This window comes from Nannobrachium achirus, assembly GCF_963921795.1.
Source record: "Nannobrachium achirus genome assembly, chromosome: 13".
Classification (NCBI taxonomy): domain Eukaryota; kingdom Metazoa; phylum Chordata; class Actinopteri; order Myctophiformes; family Myctophidae; genus Nannobrachium; species Nannobrachium achirus.
This window is the reverse complement of record NC_137833.1, coordinates 35,895,111-35,917,055: the sequence shown is the minus strand read 5'-3', so window position 1 is coordinate 35,917,055 and position 21,945 is coordinate 35,895,111. Positions and strand designations below refer to the sequence as shown.

Below are 21,945 nucleotides of genomic sequence, written 5' to 3'. Positions count from 1 at the left end.
TGGTGCCCAGCGGCTATTTGTCCCCGGGCAATTATTCACAGTGTTTTCTTTTCAGGGGGACGGTCATTATTTATTTCTTTATTGACGCCACGTGCACGCGTGCCTCTAGATGTGTGCGTGCGCCTACATGTGCGCAGTAGAGAAACTAAAAGTTTGCTTTGAACGAATCTGAATCTCAAACAGTATCTACCACAGTGATGGAGCCATGTAGCCAATATGAGGACGCACGCACATACAGTCACCGCTGGAAACCTACAGTAGGTGTTAAAGTAACCATATGAATAGTGTAGCCTACTTGGGCTTGTGAATCTATGTGGGATACGCAAGCCTAGCCCACCACTCACTGGTAAACCTGTTAAACTTGTTATGCAAATAGCCATTTGATTAGATAGGCTATATTTTCCCCTGTGGGATAATAAAGGTATCTAGGCTATATGGCACGTCGCCACTAACTCTATGGTTCTAGCATGCACTGTTCCGTACCGTTCCTGCGAGTGCATGTGGGAAATATATTGGCTGGACGCCGTGTGGGCACGTACGGCCTCGAAAGCACTACTGATTATTTGCAAATACTGGTATACTGCATGTGTCTCTAGACACATACAGTATGCCACTGCATGTGAAGGAGAAATAGAGAGTGAGAGAGCAAAGGAGAGAGAGGAATGGCATACGTGCAGAGACTATGAGAAGGGACATGAATCGTACCTGCTGGTTTGTCCTGTCACCTGTGTGTGTGCTATTATGTTCCAGCTGAGCCATGTTGCGCCCTTGCCCTCCGCGGGATGAGTTCTGCAGCTCCACAACCGAGGGAGTGGGCGTGCAGAACTCACGGAAACACCGCTTGAAGTTTTCGTCCAGGAAGGCGTAGAGGACAGGGTTCAGACTACTGTGGATGACAACAACAAAAAAGAATCAACATGAAATTTTAGCCACTTAATACTATACTTCAACCCCTTAGTTGAGAGAGAGATGAAGCAGGGATCCCCACAACCTGTTCATAGATTCCATATAGTTTCATCTTTTGACAGCACAATCATCAGTGTATTTGGATTCATGTCAATTTGTGTTTTCACATATTTAACCACTTGAACCGTCAATACTTTTAGAACTTGACCTTTCACTCTGTACTTAGTCTGCTCTTTCCCCCCTCTACACCAAAGCTCTTTGCCGAAAATAGCCGATCTACAATGTCACAAGTTCACAATGCCTCGCAGCGTGAGGCGTTGTGAGCTTGTAGATCTGCTATTTTTGGCTAAAGTTCTCCGAATATGGACGCTAGGGTTCAAGTGGTTAATATAAAAAAGGAGAAAAAATACTTTCTATCATTCAAGATTTGGAGGACCCCCTGTAGTAACTCTGAGGACCCCCTAGGGGTCTCGGACCCCCTGTTGAAGACCCCTGCATTATATAATGGTCATTATGACATGCCCAATATAGGGATGCTAGGGCTTCACTATGGTTGACAGGATTCCATTCTCAGATATTGCCAACTGATAATTTCCCAAACACAAATACATTTTTATCTCTAAAAGGCTGAAAGCCAAGGCCAGATGTTTATTATCAACCCAGCTGAGTGTTTGGCTGTGTGGGTGTCCGTCCACAGCACATTTAGCAAACTACTTACACCGATTAGATCCTATTTCATGTGCCCGCTGGCTGAAGGAATTCCCAAATATCTTTCACACCAGTCACCGACAACTATGTTATGTTTTTTTTAATTCATGATCACACACTCACCGGCTGTGGCTTTGAAATATGTGTCTGCCAGGCTGGGGGTGCAAATATTCTATCGAGCGCAAGCTGGCCATCCGGCAGATAGGATCTACTACTGAAAGAGCATGCATAATGTAACACCACTGTCTTACAATTCATCAGAGAGAGAGAGAGAGAGAGAGAGAGAGAGAGAGCAAAATGGTCTTACGTTCGAGTTCGTTCTTATGTCTGCAGACTGCAATAGTCAGCACATATAAAATATAATCTTAAAACTGTCACATTAGCTCTTGTAAAGGGGCCCCAGATGTTAATATGAGCACTGTTCTCTTAGGGCTCGAACACACTGCCCGACTTTTTGAGACGATTATGCTGTCGCCGAACAATTTTGGCGCTCGCCGACAAAAGCAGCTATCTGCCACAAGATTGGGCTTTGCTCGCAGGGGTTTTACTCGCTGTGTGAGAAAAGCTCTGCGAGAAGATCCATGCGCTCACCGATAGCTTCCTGAGCGTTTCTAGATAGGCCTATCTAGCAGCTTTTTGATATTTGGCTCTGTCACAGCGCACCCCACCCCGAGTGCTCTCTCTCTCTCTCTCTCTCTCCCTCTAGCTCGCTCTCCGTGTCAAATGGAGACACGCGGAGTGGAGTGGAGAGAGAAAGAAAGGGAGAGAGAGAGGGGGGGAGAGACAGACAGACAGACAGATATAGCCTACAGTACGTTCTCCTCTGCATATATATATATATATATATATATATATATATATATATATATAAGCCGTATGTTTATTGCAGGGTTTTAAGTCCTGCCGCTGTTTTAATTATTCTGGCCGCCCGTACTGCAGCCATGTATTTAAATAGCCTACCACTGCGCCCGGGTTGAAGAATTTAACATGAGGAGAGCTGGAGACTGGAGTGGAGAGGGCATTATTACGCAGCGTCCAGCGTATAGATCACTAGTAATATTGCTGTTAATAGTCTGTTTCATGACTTTCATCATAATAATATAGATGCTGTTTCATAGCAATATAAATCCAACGCATCTCACAATATGTGATAAAACCACGAAGCAGCATGGCTGGTGTTATTATAAAAACATTGAACAGGTGCGGAGTGCACTGTGTGTGTATGCGCACGCGCGCGCGTGTGTGTGTGTGTGTGTGTGTGTGTGTGTGTGTGTGTGTGTGTGTGTGTGTGTGTGTGTGTGTGCACGCACAGCGAGAGAGGAAAATCATTAGCGCCCGCTCTCATGCACAATTAGAATAAAAACAAATGTAATATTGGCTATGTATCGAGGATGCATCCTGGTGAAATATCTGGCAATGTGTGACCCCTTGTCGGTGATCTGTCGGTGATCAATCTTGTCGGCGAAAACCACAACGAGCCGATTTCAAGAAAGTCACTCGTGCAGTGTGAAATACTCTAATGATCTGATGACTCGCCGACCACGCAAAATCGTACAGTGTGTTCGAGCCCTTATGGAGTTTGTTTTTCTATCAATCACTACTAATAGAGGGTCTTCTTCAAATACCCTGCACCATCATGGTCTACATACATTGCAGGAGTAGTATATTGTATATTGAACTACACAACTTAATTACCAAAGAACAGAAAAACAGAAGAATAATAATGTTAAGATTAGACCCGGTTCCATTTGCTGTGGCGACAGAGGCGAGGTCAGGGAGAAGGCAGAGATGTTTATCAGTGAGAAAAAAAAATACAATTTATGAGATGAAGTTCCTTGCTCGTGTTATCTCTCTCTCTCTCTCTCTCTCTCTCTCTCTCTCTCTCTCTCTCTCTCTCTCTCTCTCTCTCTCTCTCTTTCTCTCTCTCTCTGTCTCTTTTATTCATAAACACGATCAGGGGTTTATGACACTGATGTGAGACATAAAATTCACTCGTTTGGAATTTATTACCACACGGTCTAGTTCCAGACCTCTGCTGTCAGCCACTTCCATCCTGGACAGCCTGCTCATTAACAATATTAACGGTATTTATTATGCTCTGAAGCATAGTGAAGACCGCAGGGCCGGTCACAGCATGTACCGTACCGTGGCCACAATCAGCCAGTGTTGGACAGTAATGAAGTACATTTACTTGAGTACTACTGTACTTGTCCCTGTGCTGTAGTTTACTTGAGTATTCGTATTTTTGGATACTTATTACTTTCTCTCCACTACATTTCAAAGACACATGATATTGTACTTTTAACTCCACAACATTTCTAGGTGAACCACTTCTGCCCTATTTAAAATCCTATCCTATATTAACACTTGCGATGCAAAACGTCATATCCCATGATGCAACTTGGACGCCATCATCAGCAAGCGTGTAATCTCCTTAGGCTCCTATTCATTGCTGCTGCAAAGAAACGGCTTTATCTCGGAATCTTTCTCCAAAAACGCTTCGATCGCCTTCGATCACGGCGACACTGGGCCGCGACAGTCGGCCACGCTGAGAATTTTTCATTTTCGTGTGAAAGTAAATGCACATGGGGTGATCACTGCCTGCCTCCTGTGAATTGTTTTATTTTTATTTTTGTTTATTTTATTTTTATTTCGTTCATATTTAGTACTACATCCGGATCTAGTGAATTTCCACAACATGGACACGATTGTGGCTTCCGGGGCTCTTCAATAATGATGATTACAAAAATAACGGCACTAGAAGTGTTAATACTGGCAAATGGGAGGACCGGCCGGCTGGCCCCTAACCCTTTGACAGCATGACATCAGACCCAAACAGTGTTGTCAGTCAAAAATAAAATAAAAAATCATGACATCAAACCCAAACAAATCATATAAGGTTGTAGATCTCCTATTTTCATTATTACTTTCGGACCACCGAACACCTACGTCGCACCGCTGGGGTTTGTCAGAGTACCCGTTGTACCCGTCTGTCTGTGTCCCTTTTTGTGCCCATATATGGAGATCTCTGTATCTGTCTGTCTACCTGAAGATCCCTGGTGTCATTAGCATACCGGTATGTCCATACCAGAGCATACGAGCGGAGTGGAGCGCGAGCGGCGCGGCGCGGTGTTGGATGGGAACACACTGGCGAAGGAGAAAGTGTTTCGGAACTTTTTTTTGCTGCTTTTTGACGACCCTCAGCGGAGCGCGGAGTGAGCGGTGAGCGAGCGATACGCAAATCAAGGTGAGCGGCGGAGCGGGGGTGAGCGGAGCGGCGGGGGGGCGCGACATGAGCGAAGAGTGAACGGTACCATAGACCCCTGGAGCGTGGAGCGGCTTTCCGTCCCGCTCCACTCCGCTTGTGTGCTCTGGTCCATACCCTGTATATTGGTTGGCATGCCCATGTATATGCCTATATGGGCATATCAGGTTTATTTATGTCTATATCTGAGACATAGTGACATGCCTATATATGGGCGTACAGAGTTTGTTTATAGTTACAGAATGTCTGAGTCAGCATGCTAGGCGCGACCTGCGCTGTGCGTTGTCAAATTTGGCAGAAGTGCTGCGTTTAAGGGAAGTTACGTCATGCAGAAACAAGACCCCAGCGAAACAAACCAAAATAAATGAGATCATACCTCCTAACTCAGAAAAATGGATTTTGAGGACACTTTCAACAAAACAATTACAGAAGTTTGCGAAGTGCACAAGATTGCCTCATTGCGACCGTAGGTCGCCTTTAACTATGAAAACCGGCACATCTTGTCCGCGTATCTCTGTAAGTCACGCTTGACACTGTGGTTCCCCTGACATATCACTGTGACATCACAGGTCTATGGGTTTGTTGCTCTGACATCATGCTCTGACATCAATGTGATGTCAGGGGAACCACTCTTAACAGAATGGGTTTGCTGCTCTGACATCACGATCTGGCATCACTGTGATGGCACACTAACAGAATCCCTTTTACGCCCATATCTAACAGGACTTCATATGGGAATGCCAATATATGGAGGCCAAATCGGCCACATACCACACTAACAGAATCCATATATGGCCAAGACAGATGGCCAAGACAGCCCATATCTGTGTGGCTGGTTCTATAGACAGGGATCTCCATGTATGGGCATAAAAGGGTATGATGTCAGATGTCATAGACTTACAGAGTAAGCATGTTTGGGCTCTCACAGCATATCTCCATATACAGTACATGGATCTCCATATATGGGTACCAGGGGTCTCCATATATGGGTAACTCGTCCGATACACATCATTGGCCAGATGGAACTGAATTGGCGCGACCTCGCCCCATGCGAGGTTGCATGTCACCCTGAGGCGTCTTACAAGTTTAAACCACTGCAACAGCTTTGTCCCAAGAATGTACTTCTGGGACCGGGACGTTCTAGCGTGGCGGACGCCAGGACTGCACTTTGATTGGTTGAAAAAATACAACTTTCAGGGAAATTCACACAGTTCTAACTTTCTAACCTCTCTCTGCCTTATGTCGTGCCCAGGCTTTTCTCTGCCTGGCTACGCAAAGTTACTGAGTGAGAGTGACGTGGCCGTGGTCCGTCCTAGTCCTCTCTTAACACATGGGCTGCTCAGTTTTATAACATTTCTAGCTGTTGCTGCTGCCGCCGTTCACTCACGCTTTATTTTGAAGAGCCTCGGAAGCTTCGTGCGTGTGCACGTGGGTGTCCACTGACGATTGAGGAAGATAATCCCTCCCAAACGGGGGCCGACCATTGCGTTATAGTGTCGCCGTGAAAACAATCAGATCTCTGCTTCCCTGGCGTTCTTTTCACCTCATTCAGAGATAAAGCCCTTTTTATGTTTCAGAGTAGAATGGAAATCAATGCAACCAGCTCGTGCCATTTTCTCCCTCTCTCTCTCTCTCTCTCTGCTACGGGGTGACGTATGGACTCTGGTCATTCAGAGGGCAGGCAGCTGCACGTACAGTTAACCCTTCGTTGTCTTGTTCAGGGACGAGACAACTCCTTTTGGCATGGTGACCCCTAGTGGCCTTAACTCGTTACTGAACGAGTTTGGCTCCTTGGGTGTTAAAGGACAACTTTATTTTTTTACAACAAGGGTTCATATTTTAGATTGTAATTAAAGAATATAAAGGATGAGTGTTAAACTGATTTAATTTACTTCTTTCTATTGTTTTAGAGATTCTTATATCAGTGGTTGGGGCATGCGTACAAGTGGCTAAATATGTAATCTTACACAGAATAAGCCCATTCCCAATATACAACGCAACCTTTAATGGTTGGATGTGACTTATGGGGGCTAGAAGTGTTACTGTAAATGGCAATAAAGAAACTGCTGGCTTATTGTGTCTAAAAAGACATATTTAGCAACTCGTACGCATGCCCTCATGCGTACGCATGCCCCACATTTTAGCACGGTGAACGTGATAAAACAATAGAACGAAGCAAATGAAAACATTTTAACACTCACTTTTTTTCCCCCTAATTACAATCTAAAATATGAACCCTTGTTGTAAAAAAACAAAGTTGTCCTTTAAGCCAATTTTAAATATAAGGATGGTCCTTCTATTCCATCCATCCATCTTCAACCGCTTATTCGGAGTCTGGTCGCGGTTGATTAATTTGTCCACCACTGCAATCAGCATGGAATAAGCACCTACTGTAATATATAAAAAGTTGCAATCGGCACAGATAATTTCCCTCTGATTACATGGTTTGAGTGTAACACATAAAGGTATTCCTAGTTATCTATAAATCCAGGAAACTGTCTGTGTCTCTCAATCAGCTTTGCAAATTGATTGAAACACTTACTCGTGCATTAGAGATCAGTCTGGGCCTCCGAGTACGCTGACAACAGGTACTATTTTAGTATCAGTCTGCCTGTTTTAGCCCAAATTTGGTCGAAAACTAAAAACGTCCACATTTAGTTTGGAGATAGAGTATACATTAGATTACAACTGTAATCTGCTAAGAGCTCAAATCATTGTATGAACTGTGGATTATCTCAGACCACAAATGTTTTTTTACGGCGTGGCTCTCTCGGTCTGTATGTGTGGAAGTAGTAAGTAAGTACAGAAAGTAAAAAAATAAAATAAAACAATGGACCTGGTCAGTAGTAACTAGTTGTAGCTTTTAGAGAGACAAGTGAAGAGGGAGTTACAATAGTCCAAGCGTGATGGCACAAACGCATAAGTCATCATTTCTAGCTCTTGGTGGAGACAACAGACTTTAATTTAGAGTGTCTGTTTGTCTGGAATGAACCTGGCAAACCGCTGTAATGATCAGTGCCAAATTTCTTGTGCCACTGCCAGTAGGCCACAGAATCCACTAATTATTTATACATTTTCTTTCCACATACTATATGTTTTATACATTTTGAAATATTTAATTTAAGTTTAATAAAGGATGTCAATGTGGATCGGATAAAGCTCAAACCTTGCCCAAATTTGGAGTCATAAGTCATACAAAAGATAATGAAATATGCACATGACTTATTTCAGGTACTGTTTTAGAAATTATCATGAAGAGAAAGAATAAAACCTGCACACGCATATCGTCGTTGTCGGGTGGAAACCTCGTATCTCCAAGTTTCAAATGTGTACGTTCTTTCGCAAAGTAAAGCCCTGCTTCATCATACAAGGCCGTCGCACAAAAGTAGTGAAAATATATATATATGCTCCGCTTTGTGCTAGAAAGTCTGTTACAGATTTTTATGTTCAGCCTCACCTCATCAACAACCCCAAATCAACATAGTTTGGAACTGAAGGTTAATTAAACATGATTAACAGTCTGTCTGCATGCAGGAGAAGCAGTCATTTTTATGGACTATACTTGGCATAGTCAATGTTGTGTGGATGCAGGATGAGGATCCCCACACACACCCACACCTAAACCAAACACCACGATTTGAATGTCAATGGCCGGGTTTCCCAAAGCGATCTTAAGCTTTAGGATGGTCGTAAGACCCATCGTAGCAGCAAAACTGTTATGAAGGCTCCTGTCAATCAAGGCTACGACGGCTTTCAGGAAACCGGTCGAGAGTGTACAATGGAACTAAATGGGCTGCTACGATGGGTGAGCACACCTTAGGAATGACTGCAGAAAACCCATCGTAAGGTCTCCAGGACGATCGTAGAAGAACCTGTGAAGGCTCCTGTCAATCACGCAGACCTGTCTTACGAAGGCTTTTTTTAAAGGTGACCTGGGGCGCCCTTAAACCCTTTGTAGTGAAGCTGATCACTATAAGTATAACTATAAAAGTATATAAAAAATCGATCTAAGTCAAGTGGATGGCAGAGTAGCTAGATTAGGCTACACACCTGCTATAAAAATAAGTAATATAGTGAGGGGAAAAAAAGAAAGAAAAAAAAGATGAACTATATATTTGTTATGTTATGCGTCTGTTGGGTTGCTTGAGAGAGCGCACCACAACACAAATACTTACATAAAAATGAAGAGCTCCCCATTCGTTCTCAAAGTGTGGTCCGGGGACCCTTGGGGGTCCCCAGCTAAATGATATATAATACTGCACGGAAGGGGGGATAGAACCCGGAGTTTCCACTTGTCAGTCCAACACACAAGCCATCGCGCCAATCGAGCGCTGAATTTTATTGGCAGGGCTGTTGTATTTAGTTAGGAAGTTATATGAACCAAATGGACCCTCATCAGGGGTATGTAGCCTGCTATGTGCATGTACAAATGGGACCATTTAATTGTACAGTACACTCTCTGAGTTACACCCATGATGAGGGTTCATTTGGTTCCTACTTCCACCTTATTGTCACCGCTGTTGGCTTGGCGGACTGTATGTTAGACTGATGAGTCAAAGCCTCGGGTTCGATTCCCGTTTAAGTGCATCGCCACATATCAAGGACCTCTTGGGGTCCCCGGACCCACTTTGAAAATCAAAGCTCTATAATATAGTCTCATGGTAGCTTATATAAATATTTAGGATGATTTAGAAGAACAGTTAAGTCGCAGTTTAAAATTAAAACAACTAGGCTATTTTGTGCAGCCGTTAAATCTTCCAAGTAGAGTTTAAAATAAAAACAAGGGGTCTGTGTGGTCAGTTACCAACAAGTTTGTTAATTTTCAGCATTGTTTTCTACTTCTTTCTCGCGGGGCGAGTACAATCACACAACAGCTGAAATTCATTTGCGAGCGCAGCTGGTTGTGGGGATCAATCAGGACCCAGAGCCATTCAAGGAGAGTCGGTGCAGAGTTGCATCATCTCTGTTCACATGGGGGCAGAGTTGGCAGAACTCTCTAATACAAGGCTCTGGCCAGCTTAAGGGCAAGCGTAGTCTTTTTTGAGAGAGGCGCGTTTGGGAAACAGCTTCGTCGTCGTACCGGAGTGTCCTACGACGGGCCTGTACGACTGCGCTTTGGGAAACCCGGCCAATATCATCTGGTGTGTACACACTCCCCTAGACCAGTGGTTCTCAACCTTTCCAGGCTGTGACCCCAAAAAAAAATCATATTTTAACTGGCGACCCCCCACCCTACGAGCACTAAGAGTTACATTTTGTGAAAATAGCAGATCTACATGCTCACAACGCCTCGCAACGCGAGGCATTGTGAGCATGTAGATCAGCTATTTTCACGATGTCTGCCTCTAATATTTGACAATTTGGCCAACGTTTAATTTGTCATTTTAGAGGTATTAAAAAGTCCTTACATTTTCACTTTAGAAATGTGACCCTTAAACTTCATGCTGGTTTGTTTACTGTTGAGTGAGAAAAAAATGTTGCACATTAAGTTAATCATCTGGGGACCGGGGGACCCCACAAAATAATTTGGGGACCCCCCTGGGGGTCCCGACCCACAGGTTGAGAACCACTGCCCTAGACCAACATAAAGATATGGTGTATACCAGGCCGTGTGAGTGAGTGCGTGTGTGTGTGTGTGTGTGTGTGTGTGTGTGTGTGGACCAACCTGTTGGTGTATCCCAGGGCGATGCAGAAGTGCCAGGTGATGGTCTGCAGCTGTGAGTTGGGGATGTTGACCAGGGCCTTGATGATGACGAAGATGTGGATGGGCGTCCAGCAGACGATGAAGACGGCCACCACCACCAGCACCATGCGGGTGATGCGACGCAGGTTCCTGTCCTTCTCCTGCAAGTGCCAGAGGTGTGATCTGTGATGAAAGTGTGTGTGCATGTTGTGTGTGTGTGTGTGTGTGTGTGTGTGTGTGTGTGTGTGTGTGTGTGTGTGTGTGTGTGTGTGTGGTGTGTGTGTGTGTGTGTGTGTGTGTGTGTGTGTGTGTGTGTGTGTGTGTGCGTGCGTGCGTGCGTGTGTGTGCTCATTACCTAACAGCCTTGAGGGTAAAAATAGTGGGTGCCTCGAAAATCCATCATTCTTTCATGAAGAATACAAATTCAGTACATCAATAGAATTTTCCCTAATAGCTTGCATTCGCAATTAGAGTACAGTGTGTGCTCCCCTGCCCAAGGGTTTTTTCCCCTTCCATTGTGAGATAAGAAATCAATAATGTAATCAATGCTGGGGTCCACCAGCTTGTGCTTGATAAGGATGTTATGTATGAACCTGTAAAGGCATCAGGGATTATTTCTGACCAATGGATAAATAATCACTTTTCTGTTGTGCAAAGGTTAAAGAGAAACTAGGTAACTTGAAGACTATTTTATATACATTTTTTAGCAGTTATTTCCCTTTATCAGTCACTATATTATTGTGCTGAGGTGTTTCCTTGCAGAAAGACACATCCCCCTGGCTGTATTTTGGTTCTGTTCCACTGTTTATGTTGACACTGTTTATGTTGACACTCAAAGACAACTACCTGTTTGATGCCTGTTATAGAGAAGAGGGGAAGGAGGGAATGTGTTTGTATACACAGACTTGCCTAGTTCCCCTTTAAAAGAAAAACAGGTTCACTTTCTCAGACCTAAAACAATAGTGTGTTGCCTATGGGGCTTTTAAGCCGTGACATCATTTTGTAGGCAGAGGAGAATCTGCCCCCAGAGCATTTTCTGTCCCTCGCTATTTCAAAAAGCAACGACTAAAAAATAACGACTAAAGTATAATTCTAACACTTTCCTTTCAACAACAAAGAGAAGAAAAATGTGTAAATAGTAAAAATAGTAAAAAGATTCACGGAAACTGGGGGCAGAAATTCTCCTCTGCCTACAAAATGATGTCATACTTAAAGGAGTCATCCAGACCAAAACACATATAGGGTTAAATCTGTCTTTTATCATACCCCTTTATACCTGCTTTATTCAATTTTTTTCATAGCTGCCCCTGTTGCTAGATTTCGGCTGCCCCTGTTGCTAGATTTCACAGGCCCTCTCATAACTAACAGAGTAGATAGACTTTATACTAGTGCGGTTATTTCTTCAGCTTCAAAGTTAGTATTATTTTATTGGATTGTGTTTACACAACATCCTGAGACCAACCAAACCGCTGTTTTGACCTCACAGGCACCCTTACTTGTCAAACCGACCCCTCCCTCCCCTCCCTTTCTAGCCTCTCCTCTCCCTGCTCTGGTGCAGAGCAGAAGCCGTTTGACAAGTAAGGGTGCCTGTGAGGTCAAAACAGCGGTTTGGTTGGTCTCAGGACGTTGTGTAAACACAATCCAATAAAAAAATACTAACTTTGAAGCTGAAGAAATAACCGCACTAGTATAAAGTCTATCTGCTCTGTTAGTTATGAGAGGGCCTGCAAAATCTAGAAACAGGGGCAGCCGAAATCTAGCAACAGGGGCAGCTATGAAAAAAATCGACTAAAGCAGGTATAAAGGGGTATGATAAAAGACAGATTTAACCCTATATGTGTTTTGGTCTGGATGACTCCTTTAACAGCCCCATAGCAACCACACTAATAATGAAAACATAAATGCCATGGTATTTTTTTCTTTAAAACCTTGAAAAATGTATTTTCATTGTGATACAGATAAATATGAACTTAGCATAATAATGCTCTGAAAATGCTACACAGCACATTTAACACGGCAGCCTATCAGTGGCCAGATGGGTGCGGCCACGGACACCTTAGAGATTTCCAAGAGGGCCCTGATCTAGAAAAGGTTGAGAACCACTCCATTAAATGACACTCCAGCATCCTACCTTAGAGCCAGACAGCATGCGCACACTCTTCAGGCGAAGGATCATGAGTCCATAGCACACAGTGATGATGAGGACGGGCACGATGAAGGCAAAGATAAACACACAGATCTTCAGAAGGGTCTCCCAGTACCAGGACGGGTGGGGGAAAATCAGCGTACAGTCAATACCAGAGACTGGGGCAGAGAGAGAACACACACACACACGCACACGCACGCACGCACGCACGCACGCACGCACGCACACACACACACACACACACACACACACACACACACACACACACACACACACACACACACACACACACACACACACACGCATGCACACAGTGAATCTCAATGTCCTTGTGGGGGTTCCAGGGGGTCCCCCAGTTTTAAACCTTTATTGACACAATTGTATAAAACATTGGGTCCAAACAATAATTGAAAACCCATTAATAAAAACTTTAAAAAGTGCAAATTACAATACGTTATAATGAACGACACACAATACAAAATCCCTTGACTCATACAACCGGAGCTTTCTGTTGCTCCAAAAGTGGCATGCAGCATACGCAAACTTAAAACAAACCAATATATATATATATATATATATATATATATATATATATATATTCTTTTTTTTTTTGGAGCGGTGTGTGAAACACAGCAGCTCCGCTATAGGCAGTAATGTGTGTCTGTCCTCACTAGTCTGTCCTCACTAGTACAAGTCTGTCCAGTCAAGTTTGAAGAGGATCTGCGCATGCGCGATTTTACCACACACACACACACACACACGTGCGCACAGCAGTTACACAACATTTCGGTACCTATCGAATTGAGTTCCCCTCCGCCCGGATGCATGGAGGCTGATGGGATTTATGTCTCTTTGAAGTGAGCCGGTTCTCTGGGATCCGTTCCTTTCAAATAGCCGTTCGGAACGGCTCCCTATAGTGCGAACCGGATCCCATCGTTCATTTCAAAGAGCCGCTCAAAGGACTCAATTCGTTCGCGAACGTCCCATCTCTAACAGACTACTGTTCACCGCAGCAGAAGTGGAGTGGAGGAGCAGTCACAGTTACGTGAAACACAAGTGGATTGATTGAATCTAAAACATAGACCTGGAACTGCTTAAATTCACCGCTCCACTTCGAACCAGGTTTGATTTTTTTTAAACTACAAGTTATAAAACAACCAATGTTGTCATTATATAACATTTATATTCACATAATTTCCCATTTCAACATAGTAGGTGACAGACTTTCTGCCTTTCAATTGGTGCTCTCTCTCTCTCTCTCTCTTTTGCGTGCGTGAGTGTGTGTGTGTGTGTGTGTGTGTGTGTGTGTGTGTGTGTGTCTTCTTGATCATGACAAATCTTCTCTTATACTGTAGGATTAAAATCTGTTCAAATTGGGAAACACAACTACAAAGACAATATGGGGATCCTTGACATAAAGATGTTTGATAACCACGGCTCTTCAGGCACAAACAAATGCCTCAATGTCTGTCCCTAAAGCTTGAGAAAATAGCTTGCTGCAAGTTTTTATCACCTTCCTTTTTCAAGCTTCAACCTCCATTCCAACTGTCAGCACCTCCTTCCGATGATAAGCTGCGACACAAGACGCCTCCCTGCCTGAAACCTCTACCTACTCTGGTCTTAGACAAAACGGTCTTTCTGCACACTTTCCCTGTTTGTCCATATTGAATGAGACCTTTTTTCCTCCGTTTTTTCCTGCATCTTGATACTTTGATAGTTGATCACACTCTTGTGAATAAATACTCACTATATTGGATCCATTGGATTCTTTTCTCCATACTGAAAAAGAAGGGTTTTGGACAAACAAGGTTTCTACCCAACAGCGATGATTTGCTGCCGTTTACTGTCAAATACTACCCCCAGCACGTCACAACATCGATTCAACAGTAGCCGTTAACCACTTATTATCTCACTGTGTGCTCAGAGTGCAGGACTCACACCTCGGTAATTTCACTGCCAGTTTTTGCCTCCATTATATGTGCAATAATAGAGATCGGCCTGTCAGAGAGGGCTATGTCCGTGCATTTATGCTCTTGGACATGCTAACCAGCACATTAGTTATCCAGGCGTAGTGCTGTGTAAAGAAATGGCTGTCACAGACAATTACACAGGCAACTCTCTCAAACGTTCACGGCAGTCTTATGCAAGTTGCCAGAGCGCATAATGACCATGAAAGGCTTCACTAACCTCTGGCCTTTAAGGAAGAAATACACAGTAAAATGATCAGTGTTAACTTCACTCAGAGTGTACAAATGGAACCTACGGGTCCATTTAGTTCCATTCGTACACTCAGCTAAAATAACACTAAGGGTTTTACTGGTCCATACCACTTACTTCAGGTTGTCAGGTTTTATGTGTAACAATGACATTGACTGGGTGGGTGTGCATCTAAAAAAATACATATACTGTATATATAAAAGAAAATCACACAGATAAATAAATACAATTGAGTTATCCCTCAAATTAATCTTAGAAGGCACATGTCATTGGGTGAATAAATATAACTATGAATTCATGTCCAGACAGAAATTATGTCCAGACAAATCTTCTGGACATCACAACATTACAGGCATCAGCTTGCAACCTCGCATAAATAAACACAATTACACTACAGCTAATATGTAAGGAAGAGTGGCATAGCAAACAGTGATAAGCAGAATGAATGTGTGCAGTTTTTGGTTGAGGAACTATCTAAAAATATAGTGAAAATAACACCTTTGTAAGATTTATAGTGTTTATGTTTTTTTCTGTCTTCCATTTAATGACAAAGAGAGAGTTTTGGTCCAATGTGCAAGTGCCTGATGAATGTACTGTCAATGCTAAAGATAATTATTTGTAATATTGTACTCGACAAGGGTTTATCTTTGTGCTGATGAAGATAAACAGCACAAGCATTATGCTGGGAAAGTGTACTCCTAATGCATAGTTTTGCAGACAATCACCTCTCCTGATAGGGTAGTTTCACTATCAGGAGTGAACAGATGTTCACTCCTGATACTCCAGATCCTGAAGGTAAACTACCTTTATGTGTATTTATTGCTCAATATTTTGTGAGCTAGGTGGAGGTCCCACTTCTCCTCCTTGGAATCAATAGATAGCTTCTTGTTTTAGAGTAGGCGTTTGTCTTATTTCTTACTCCCTACATTACTTTTCTATTTCCACCACAGACAGGCGGAGCAGAGCCTGATTTAGAGTTATTTGTCTGTCAGTGTTGCGTACCGAAAATAACAACATGTACAAGCTCACAACACATGCGACGAGCTGGGAGCTTGTAGATCTGCTTTTTTTGCTGTGCAACACTGGCACACAACTAAGAATAAATAAGGCATACTGTGCAATTTGGCCGCGATTCTCTTGATCACTCAATTTGTCACAGTGCAAGTTCAATTAAATATAATGCCGCTTTGCTACGAGACTATGACCGTCTTAACCTGACTCATGCCAGGGCAATGTTTTACCTTGAGAGTAGAGCCCGACCGATACATCGGTCAATTCGATATATCGGTCGTTTTGGAGCTATCGGAGGGGTATCGGATATCGGTGAATTATTCCACCGATATCCGATATTAATTGTCTGTAACGTGTCTGCGGAGACAGCATGAAACCCTGAGTTATATAGAGACACACGGGCTCCTACAAATTTACGCCCACAATTGAAACAGTGGCCCCACTTCGGGTAAGGGAGAACGGTGAACTGCAAGCCAGCCCATAGAAAGTCATTGCAATTCACCCTTGGTTAGCCTAATATTAAAATAATCATACACGAACTGAAGACTATATTGATTTAAATAAAAATGTGTTTTCAAATGTATGGCCTGACCCTGATAACATATCTTCTTGTTTGCTAAATACATGATGTGTGTCACGTTTAATTTGCCACTTGAATGGATTACCCATAATGTTAACAGAGAAGAGGGGAAACGGCAGAGGGAAAACCTGTCGCTTTTCAGTGACATCACTGTCTTTACTGCTGTGCGTTTATGAGCGCCGACTTTGAAGATCCCGACCTTTTCAACTACAGAGTGGATTCTCCAGGTTAGTATTAATCCAAAAATAACCTGCAAGACTCCGTTTGGAAGAAGCGAGATGCGATCATTTTCCAAAAATAAACAGCCTAATTATACATGAGAGACAAGCGTATCTGGGTATTGAAAACCTCAAGGGATGCGTTCATGACGTTTGTACCATGCGACCACCTAAACTTAAGATTTCCAATGCTAGCACTTTTGACTCACAGATGAAGTATATTAAAGTATATTGTAGGTCGTGTATCAAGATGACAGATATGCCACATTAAAAAGGCAAAATTTAACTCATGGGACACTTTATTAGAACACAAAAAAAAATCGCTATTGTCTCAGTAGTCAACCACTGAAATTATGATATTTCACAATTCCTCTCATTGGGATTGCATTGGCAGCTGCAGTTCACCGTTCATCCTTACCCGAAGTGGGGTCGCTATCACAATAGGGCGGCCATATTTGTAGGCGCCCGTGTGTCTCTATAGGCCTTTTTGTGGGCAATACCAGAATTATCCAGCAGAGTGCAGTATAATAGTCCAAGACGCAAGCCAACACTATAGTGGAGTTGCTGCCTCTTGTGTGCATTCACTCACCACATGTGCTGTATAACTCTGATTTTTCATTTTGGGGTGAAGGAAGGTGTATAGACCTATGTGAAAATCCGCAGAGAAATATAGATGTCTGACTAGGCCTACTATATAACCAATTGGAATGAAATCTGCTCAAACTGTCTGATATACGGATACAGAACCATATATACTAAGGCTATATAATGTCTGGTGGACATTTTTTTTAATGTTTTGTAAAAAAACATATATATATATATTTTTTACAAAACATCGGTATCGATATCGGTATCGGTGCTCTAGCACTCTCCAACATCGGATATCGGTATCGGACGAAAAAAATGGTATCGGTCGGGCTCTACTTGAGAGAAAAAAAAAGAGAAAGAAAAGGAAGAAAGGAGGAAGATTTAGACCCGGTCTTGGCTTGACAGACGAGGGCAACATCTCTCCAGCCAGTTTTTAATGAAACTGTCCTCCCATAGACTAGCAGATAATCATTGATTACCCCTGCTTTAACCCAGGAAACCTGCAAGTCACCTGCAGTCATGTTTCCGGTAAGGGTTGCAGTTTCTGTTAAACAAAACAATGACCTTCCCATTATGTTGAACGTGTTCGCAGCTGTCAGCTGAGCTGATCGCTAGAACTTACAATCCTGTGCATTGGCTCAGACAGGGTGACCCTGTCACACTCAATGTCCCAAGACGCTTATTAGAAACGTTTCCCACGATCTGGAAATGTCACCTGGGACGCCGCTAAGGCGGCCGATATTATACAGGTCCCCATGTGAGGCAGAAAACCTAGTCCCCTGAGCTCTCCACTGTATACAATCTGGGGGTACTATATAGAATTTTGAGATATTATAGCAAGTATAAGTAATTCACAGAATGTACAGTATTTTATGATGACCAGATTATGTATTAATTCATGTTACTGCTGAAGTGTTCCTGTCTTTTGCTCTCTGCAGTACATGTCTGGAGCTAGTGCGATTGAAAATAGCAGAACTCCAAGCTTGTGAGCTTGGAGGTCGGCTATTTTCACACTGAACTAAGAATAATCAAGCCAATACTGGAAATGTGGTGTGTACGGCATGAATTTCTACAGAGAGGGCAATTCTTTCAACATAAGATGCTGTGTTCAAGTTCAGGAGAGTTTGCCGCCTTCAGGTATGAAATGTAAAAACTGCATTCATGGTCTGGAGAGGGCACTTTTTACTGACAGATAAAAGGGCAGGGGCTCAAGCCCCCTTCGATGTCTATGTGTGCACGTGCCCGCGTGAAACAATAAGCAATTCTCACCCGGGTGGTAGTTCTGCGAGGTGGCGGCCATGAACATGACGGGCATGCCGATGGCGGAGGAGAGGATCCAGTTGCAGACGTTGACGATCTTGGCGTTGCGCGGCGTCCGGAAGTCCAGCGCCTTGACGGGGTGGCAGACGGCCACGTAGCGGTCCACGCTCATGGTGGTGAGTGTGAAGATGGAGGTGAACATGTTGTAGTAGTCGATGGACAGCACCACCTTGCACAGCGCGTCGCCGAACGGCCACGTGCCCATCAGGTAGTTGACGCTCTGGAAGGGCAGCGTGCTGGTGGCCAGCGCGTCGGCCAGCGCCAGGTTGAAGATGTAGATGTTAGTCGCCGTCTTCATCTTGGTGTACCTGGGAGGGATGCAGGGACGCGCAGAGCATGTTAGAGAGGCAGGGGCTGACATTTCTAAGAGGGCCTTTTGGTGGAAATATCGAAAATAGCAGACCTCCAAGCTCACAACGCGTTCGCGCTGCGACGCGTTGTGAGCTTTGAGGTTGGCTATTTTCGGTGTTTGATACCACACTGAACTAAGCATAATCAAGGCAATACTGGAGATGAAAGAGTGCACAACGTTTTCCCTTCCTGGATGATTATTCATGTACAGGTAATAGTGATGTAATTAGGCTTTTTCATTATTGATTCATTAATTGATTGGTGGGCCAGTCAACATTTGCCACGGGCCGGAAGTGGCCCGCGGGCCTGAGTTTGAGTATCGCTGTCATACAGTATATATAATATAGGGCTGAAGATAGCTAGTTACAGTAACTTCATTCATTCATTCATACCACAGTCGTCATATCAATTAGATTCAACAGTTTGACAGCATATCTCACTTGACTTCTGGTTTAACTAAAATACTAGAATTCTAGAATACTGTACATAGTTAGAAAAACATATTTTGCTATTTTTGTAGATTTGTTGATGGAATGCTAAGCAAGTCTCAGCCTTGCTATACAGTATGGCTTGGCTACAGTCACCAAGGAATACATCTTAAAAAGAGTCTTCCTCTATTCCTCCCTGGCACCTCTAAGTCCCATTTTTCTGTAACCTGGCTTTTCATGACATTGAATGTGAGAGGATTTACTTTACACGGTTAGAGAATAAATGGTCCCTCATATACTGTACATTAGGTACTACATAAACAATTGTAAAATGAGTGAGGTTGTGGCTATGAACTAATAGCTACCAAGGAAGGTTTTACTTTAGTTTTGTGAGTCAACACATTTTTCGTCCCATTCAAGTCAGCCATCAAACTGTTAACATTGCTCCTAGATTCACTCTCTCATCCTCCCACTGCAAGCTGAAGGTGGAATCAAAATGTTAACACTCCTCGTGCATCAAAGGTAATTCTTTTGACTGATATTCTGCCACCATGGAAATATGCTACAGACCATGGCAGCGATCACGTACTGCTTTCCAAATGTCCCCTTAGTAAGGTAAGTCCTGTAATAACGTACACACACAAGGTGGCGGAAATCCAATACAACCCGGCCTATAACGTCCCGCCAACTCTCCTAAACGCCTTTGTATGATTAAAGCCCAACCGCCATTGTAACGCTAATGTGATTCATGTTTCTATGTTTATTTTTGCTCTCTCCTCCATAAGCCCAAATCCTTAGTTAATTAAATTCTGATTAACTTCAACATTGAGAGCTTAGTGTGTTTGCTGTCTCTGGGTTTATTTGCTCAGGGACTGACAGGACGCCATCAACGAAACGCAATGGGCTTATGAAAGAGTTTTCATAATTGACAATTACACTGTCATTTTCACTGGCAGTATGAGGACATTTGAGGACTACTTTCACATAATGTGAAGGCTTAACTAACAACCCCCTCCTGGTTCAGGTGCTCTTGGGGTGGGGGGGGACAATGGATGGCGTATTCCCATGGAAGCAATTAGCCAGTAGCTATGCCCCTCCCCTAAAAGCTTTTGTCCAATGCTAGCTTAGCAACCGGCAAGCTTGCCAAGGCAAACCTTGGCAAGCAGGAAGTTATTCTAAGCTAGCATTGGACAAAAGCTTTTTGGGAGGGGCATAGTCTACTGGCTAATTGAACCATTGTTTTTTGCGCATGAGGTTCTGTCATTTCTGTCATCTGACCATTTCTGTAATAATAGATGTGTCATTTGGCACTGCTAGCCTTTCTAAGTGGAGTGTCACTTTGGGTGATGGTGGTGCTTTTCAGCTTGTACGGCAAAAGATTGCTGCTATATATGATGGACAATGACAACACCTATCATTAGAAAAGATGTATTTTGAGAAATCTTGGTGGCCGGACTTGAACAAATTATTATCTTTAAAATATTCCAACTTGTAAGACTTGCAATCAAAGTTACCGTTTGTTATTAATTTGGGTAAAAAAGAAATATATATATATATATATATATATATTTCTGTTTTATCCCATGATCACACTCAATGTCACTCCAAGTGGATCTTGTATGGATGTCACTTCATTACAGATTTCTTTTAGTATTAAACTGGCATGCTCCAGTCCCAAATACATTATCAGAAGGAAAGAACATTGCCCCATTAAACACCACTAAGCAAACAACAAATAAAAAAATCCTTCGTGGCTATCGGACCATAAACTACTCAAACAGAGAAAGAGAGAGTGAAAACAATATAGGGTGAAAGAGCAAGGCAGCAAGGTAATGGACCATCTGTGAAGATAAAACTTTACCACTCTCCTTCTGTGAATAACCAGTATCGGGAGATAAGCGACCGTCAGGTCGCAGCGTGATTTGAGAGCAAAATGTGTAGGAGCAGTGTCCAAAAAAGTGTTTGAAAATATCGGCCTGATGGTGGCGCTATATGGGACAGATCCATGGTGATGAGACGAGTGTAGACATACTGTGTACCGATTTGCGTGGTTTTAGGGCAAAATCTGTAGGATAAGTGTCCAAAAATGTGTTTTGCAAGAATCGGCCTCATGGTGGCGCTAGAAGAGGGCCATGTGAGAATTGATTGGGTGGAGGTTGTGGTTTGGCAGGCAAGGAGTGTGTGTGCAAAATTTGGCATGGATCAGGGCAGCGGTTGCGGAGATATGAGCAGGGCAAAATTGTGACGTGTGACGTGTGACAGACTGACTGACTGACAGACGGACAGCTGGTCGAGGTTGAATAGAGATTGCTCCATCTGCCTCCAAACTAGCATCTTGCCCTTATCTTTCCTGGATCAGTGAAGCTTGGCGAGGGCAAATTAATGGACCTTTGTGCGCTTTCAATAAGCACTCTTTTCAGTGATATCATGTATAAATACATGGCTTGCTGCCAATCCATTAGCTGTTACTCGCACCTGGGGCTTTGGATGCATTCTAATTTCTCCTCACACTCATCTCTCTTTA

The 21,945-nt window shown here is 43.2% G+C and overlaps 1 protein-coding gene across 1 annotated transcript in view; it reads right to left on the bottom strand.

Annotated features, from left to right (window-relative positions):
• Nucleotides 1-592: 592 nt before the first annotated feature.
• Nucleotides 593-21,945, bottom strand: part of oprm1 (opioid receptor, mu 1) — a gene marked incomplete at its 3' end in the record, with an annotated part of 58,763 nt that continues 37,410 nt past the window's right edge. The window contains exons 2-6 of the mRNA XM_080740694.1: nt 18,592-18,950; nt 12,694-12,866; nt 10,545-10,723; nt 706-886; nt 593-613 (exon numbers count right to left, since the gene is read on the bottom strand). Coding sequence (XP_080596820.1) covers nt 593-613; nt 706-886; nt 10,545-10,723; nt 12,694-12,866; nt 18,592-18,950 — 913 coding nt within the window. The remainder of the gene's footprint in view (nt 614-705; nt 887-10,544; nt 10,724-12,693; nt 12,867-18,591; nt 18,951-21,945) is intronic.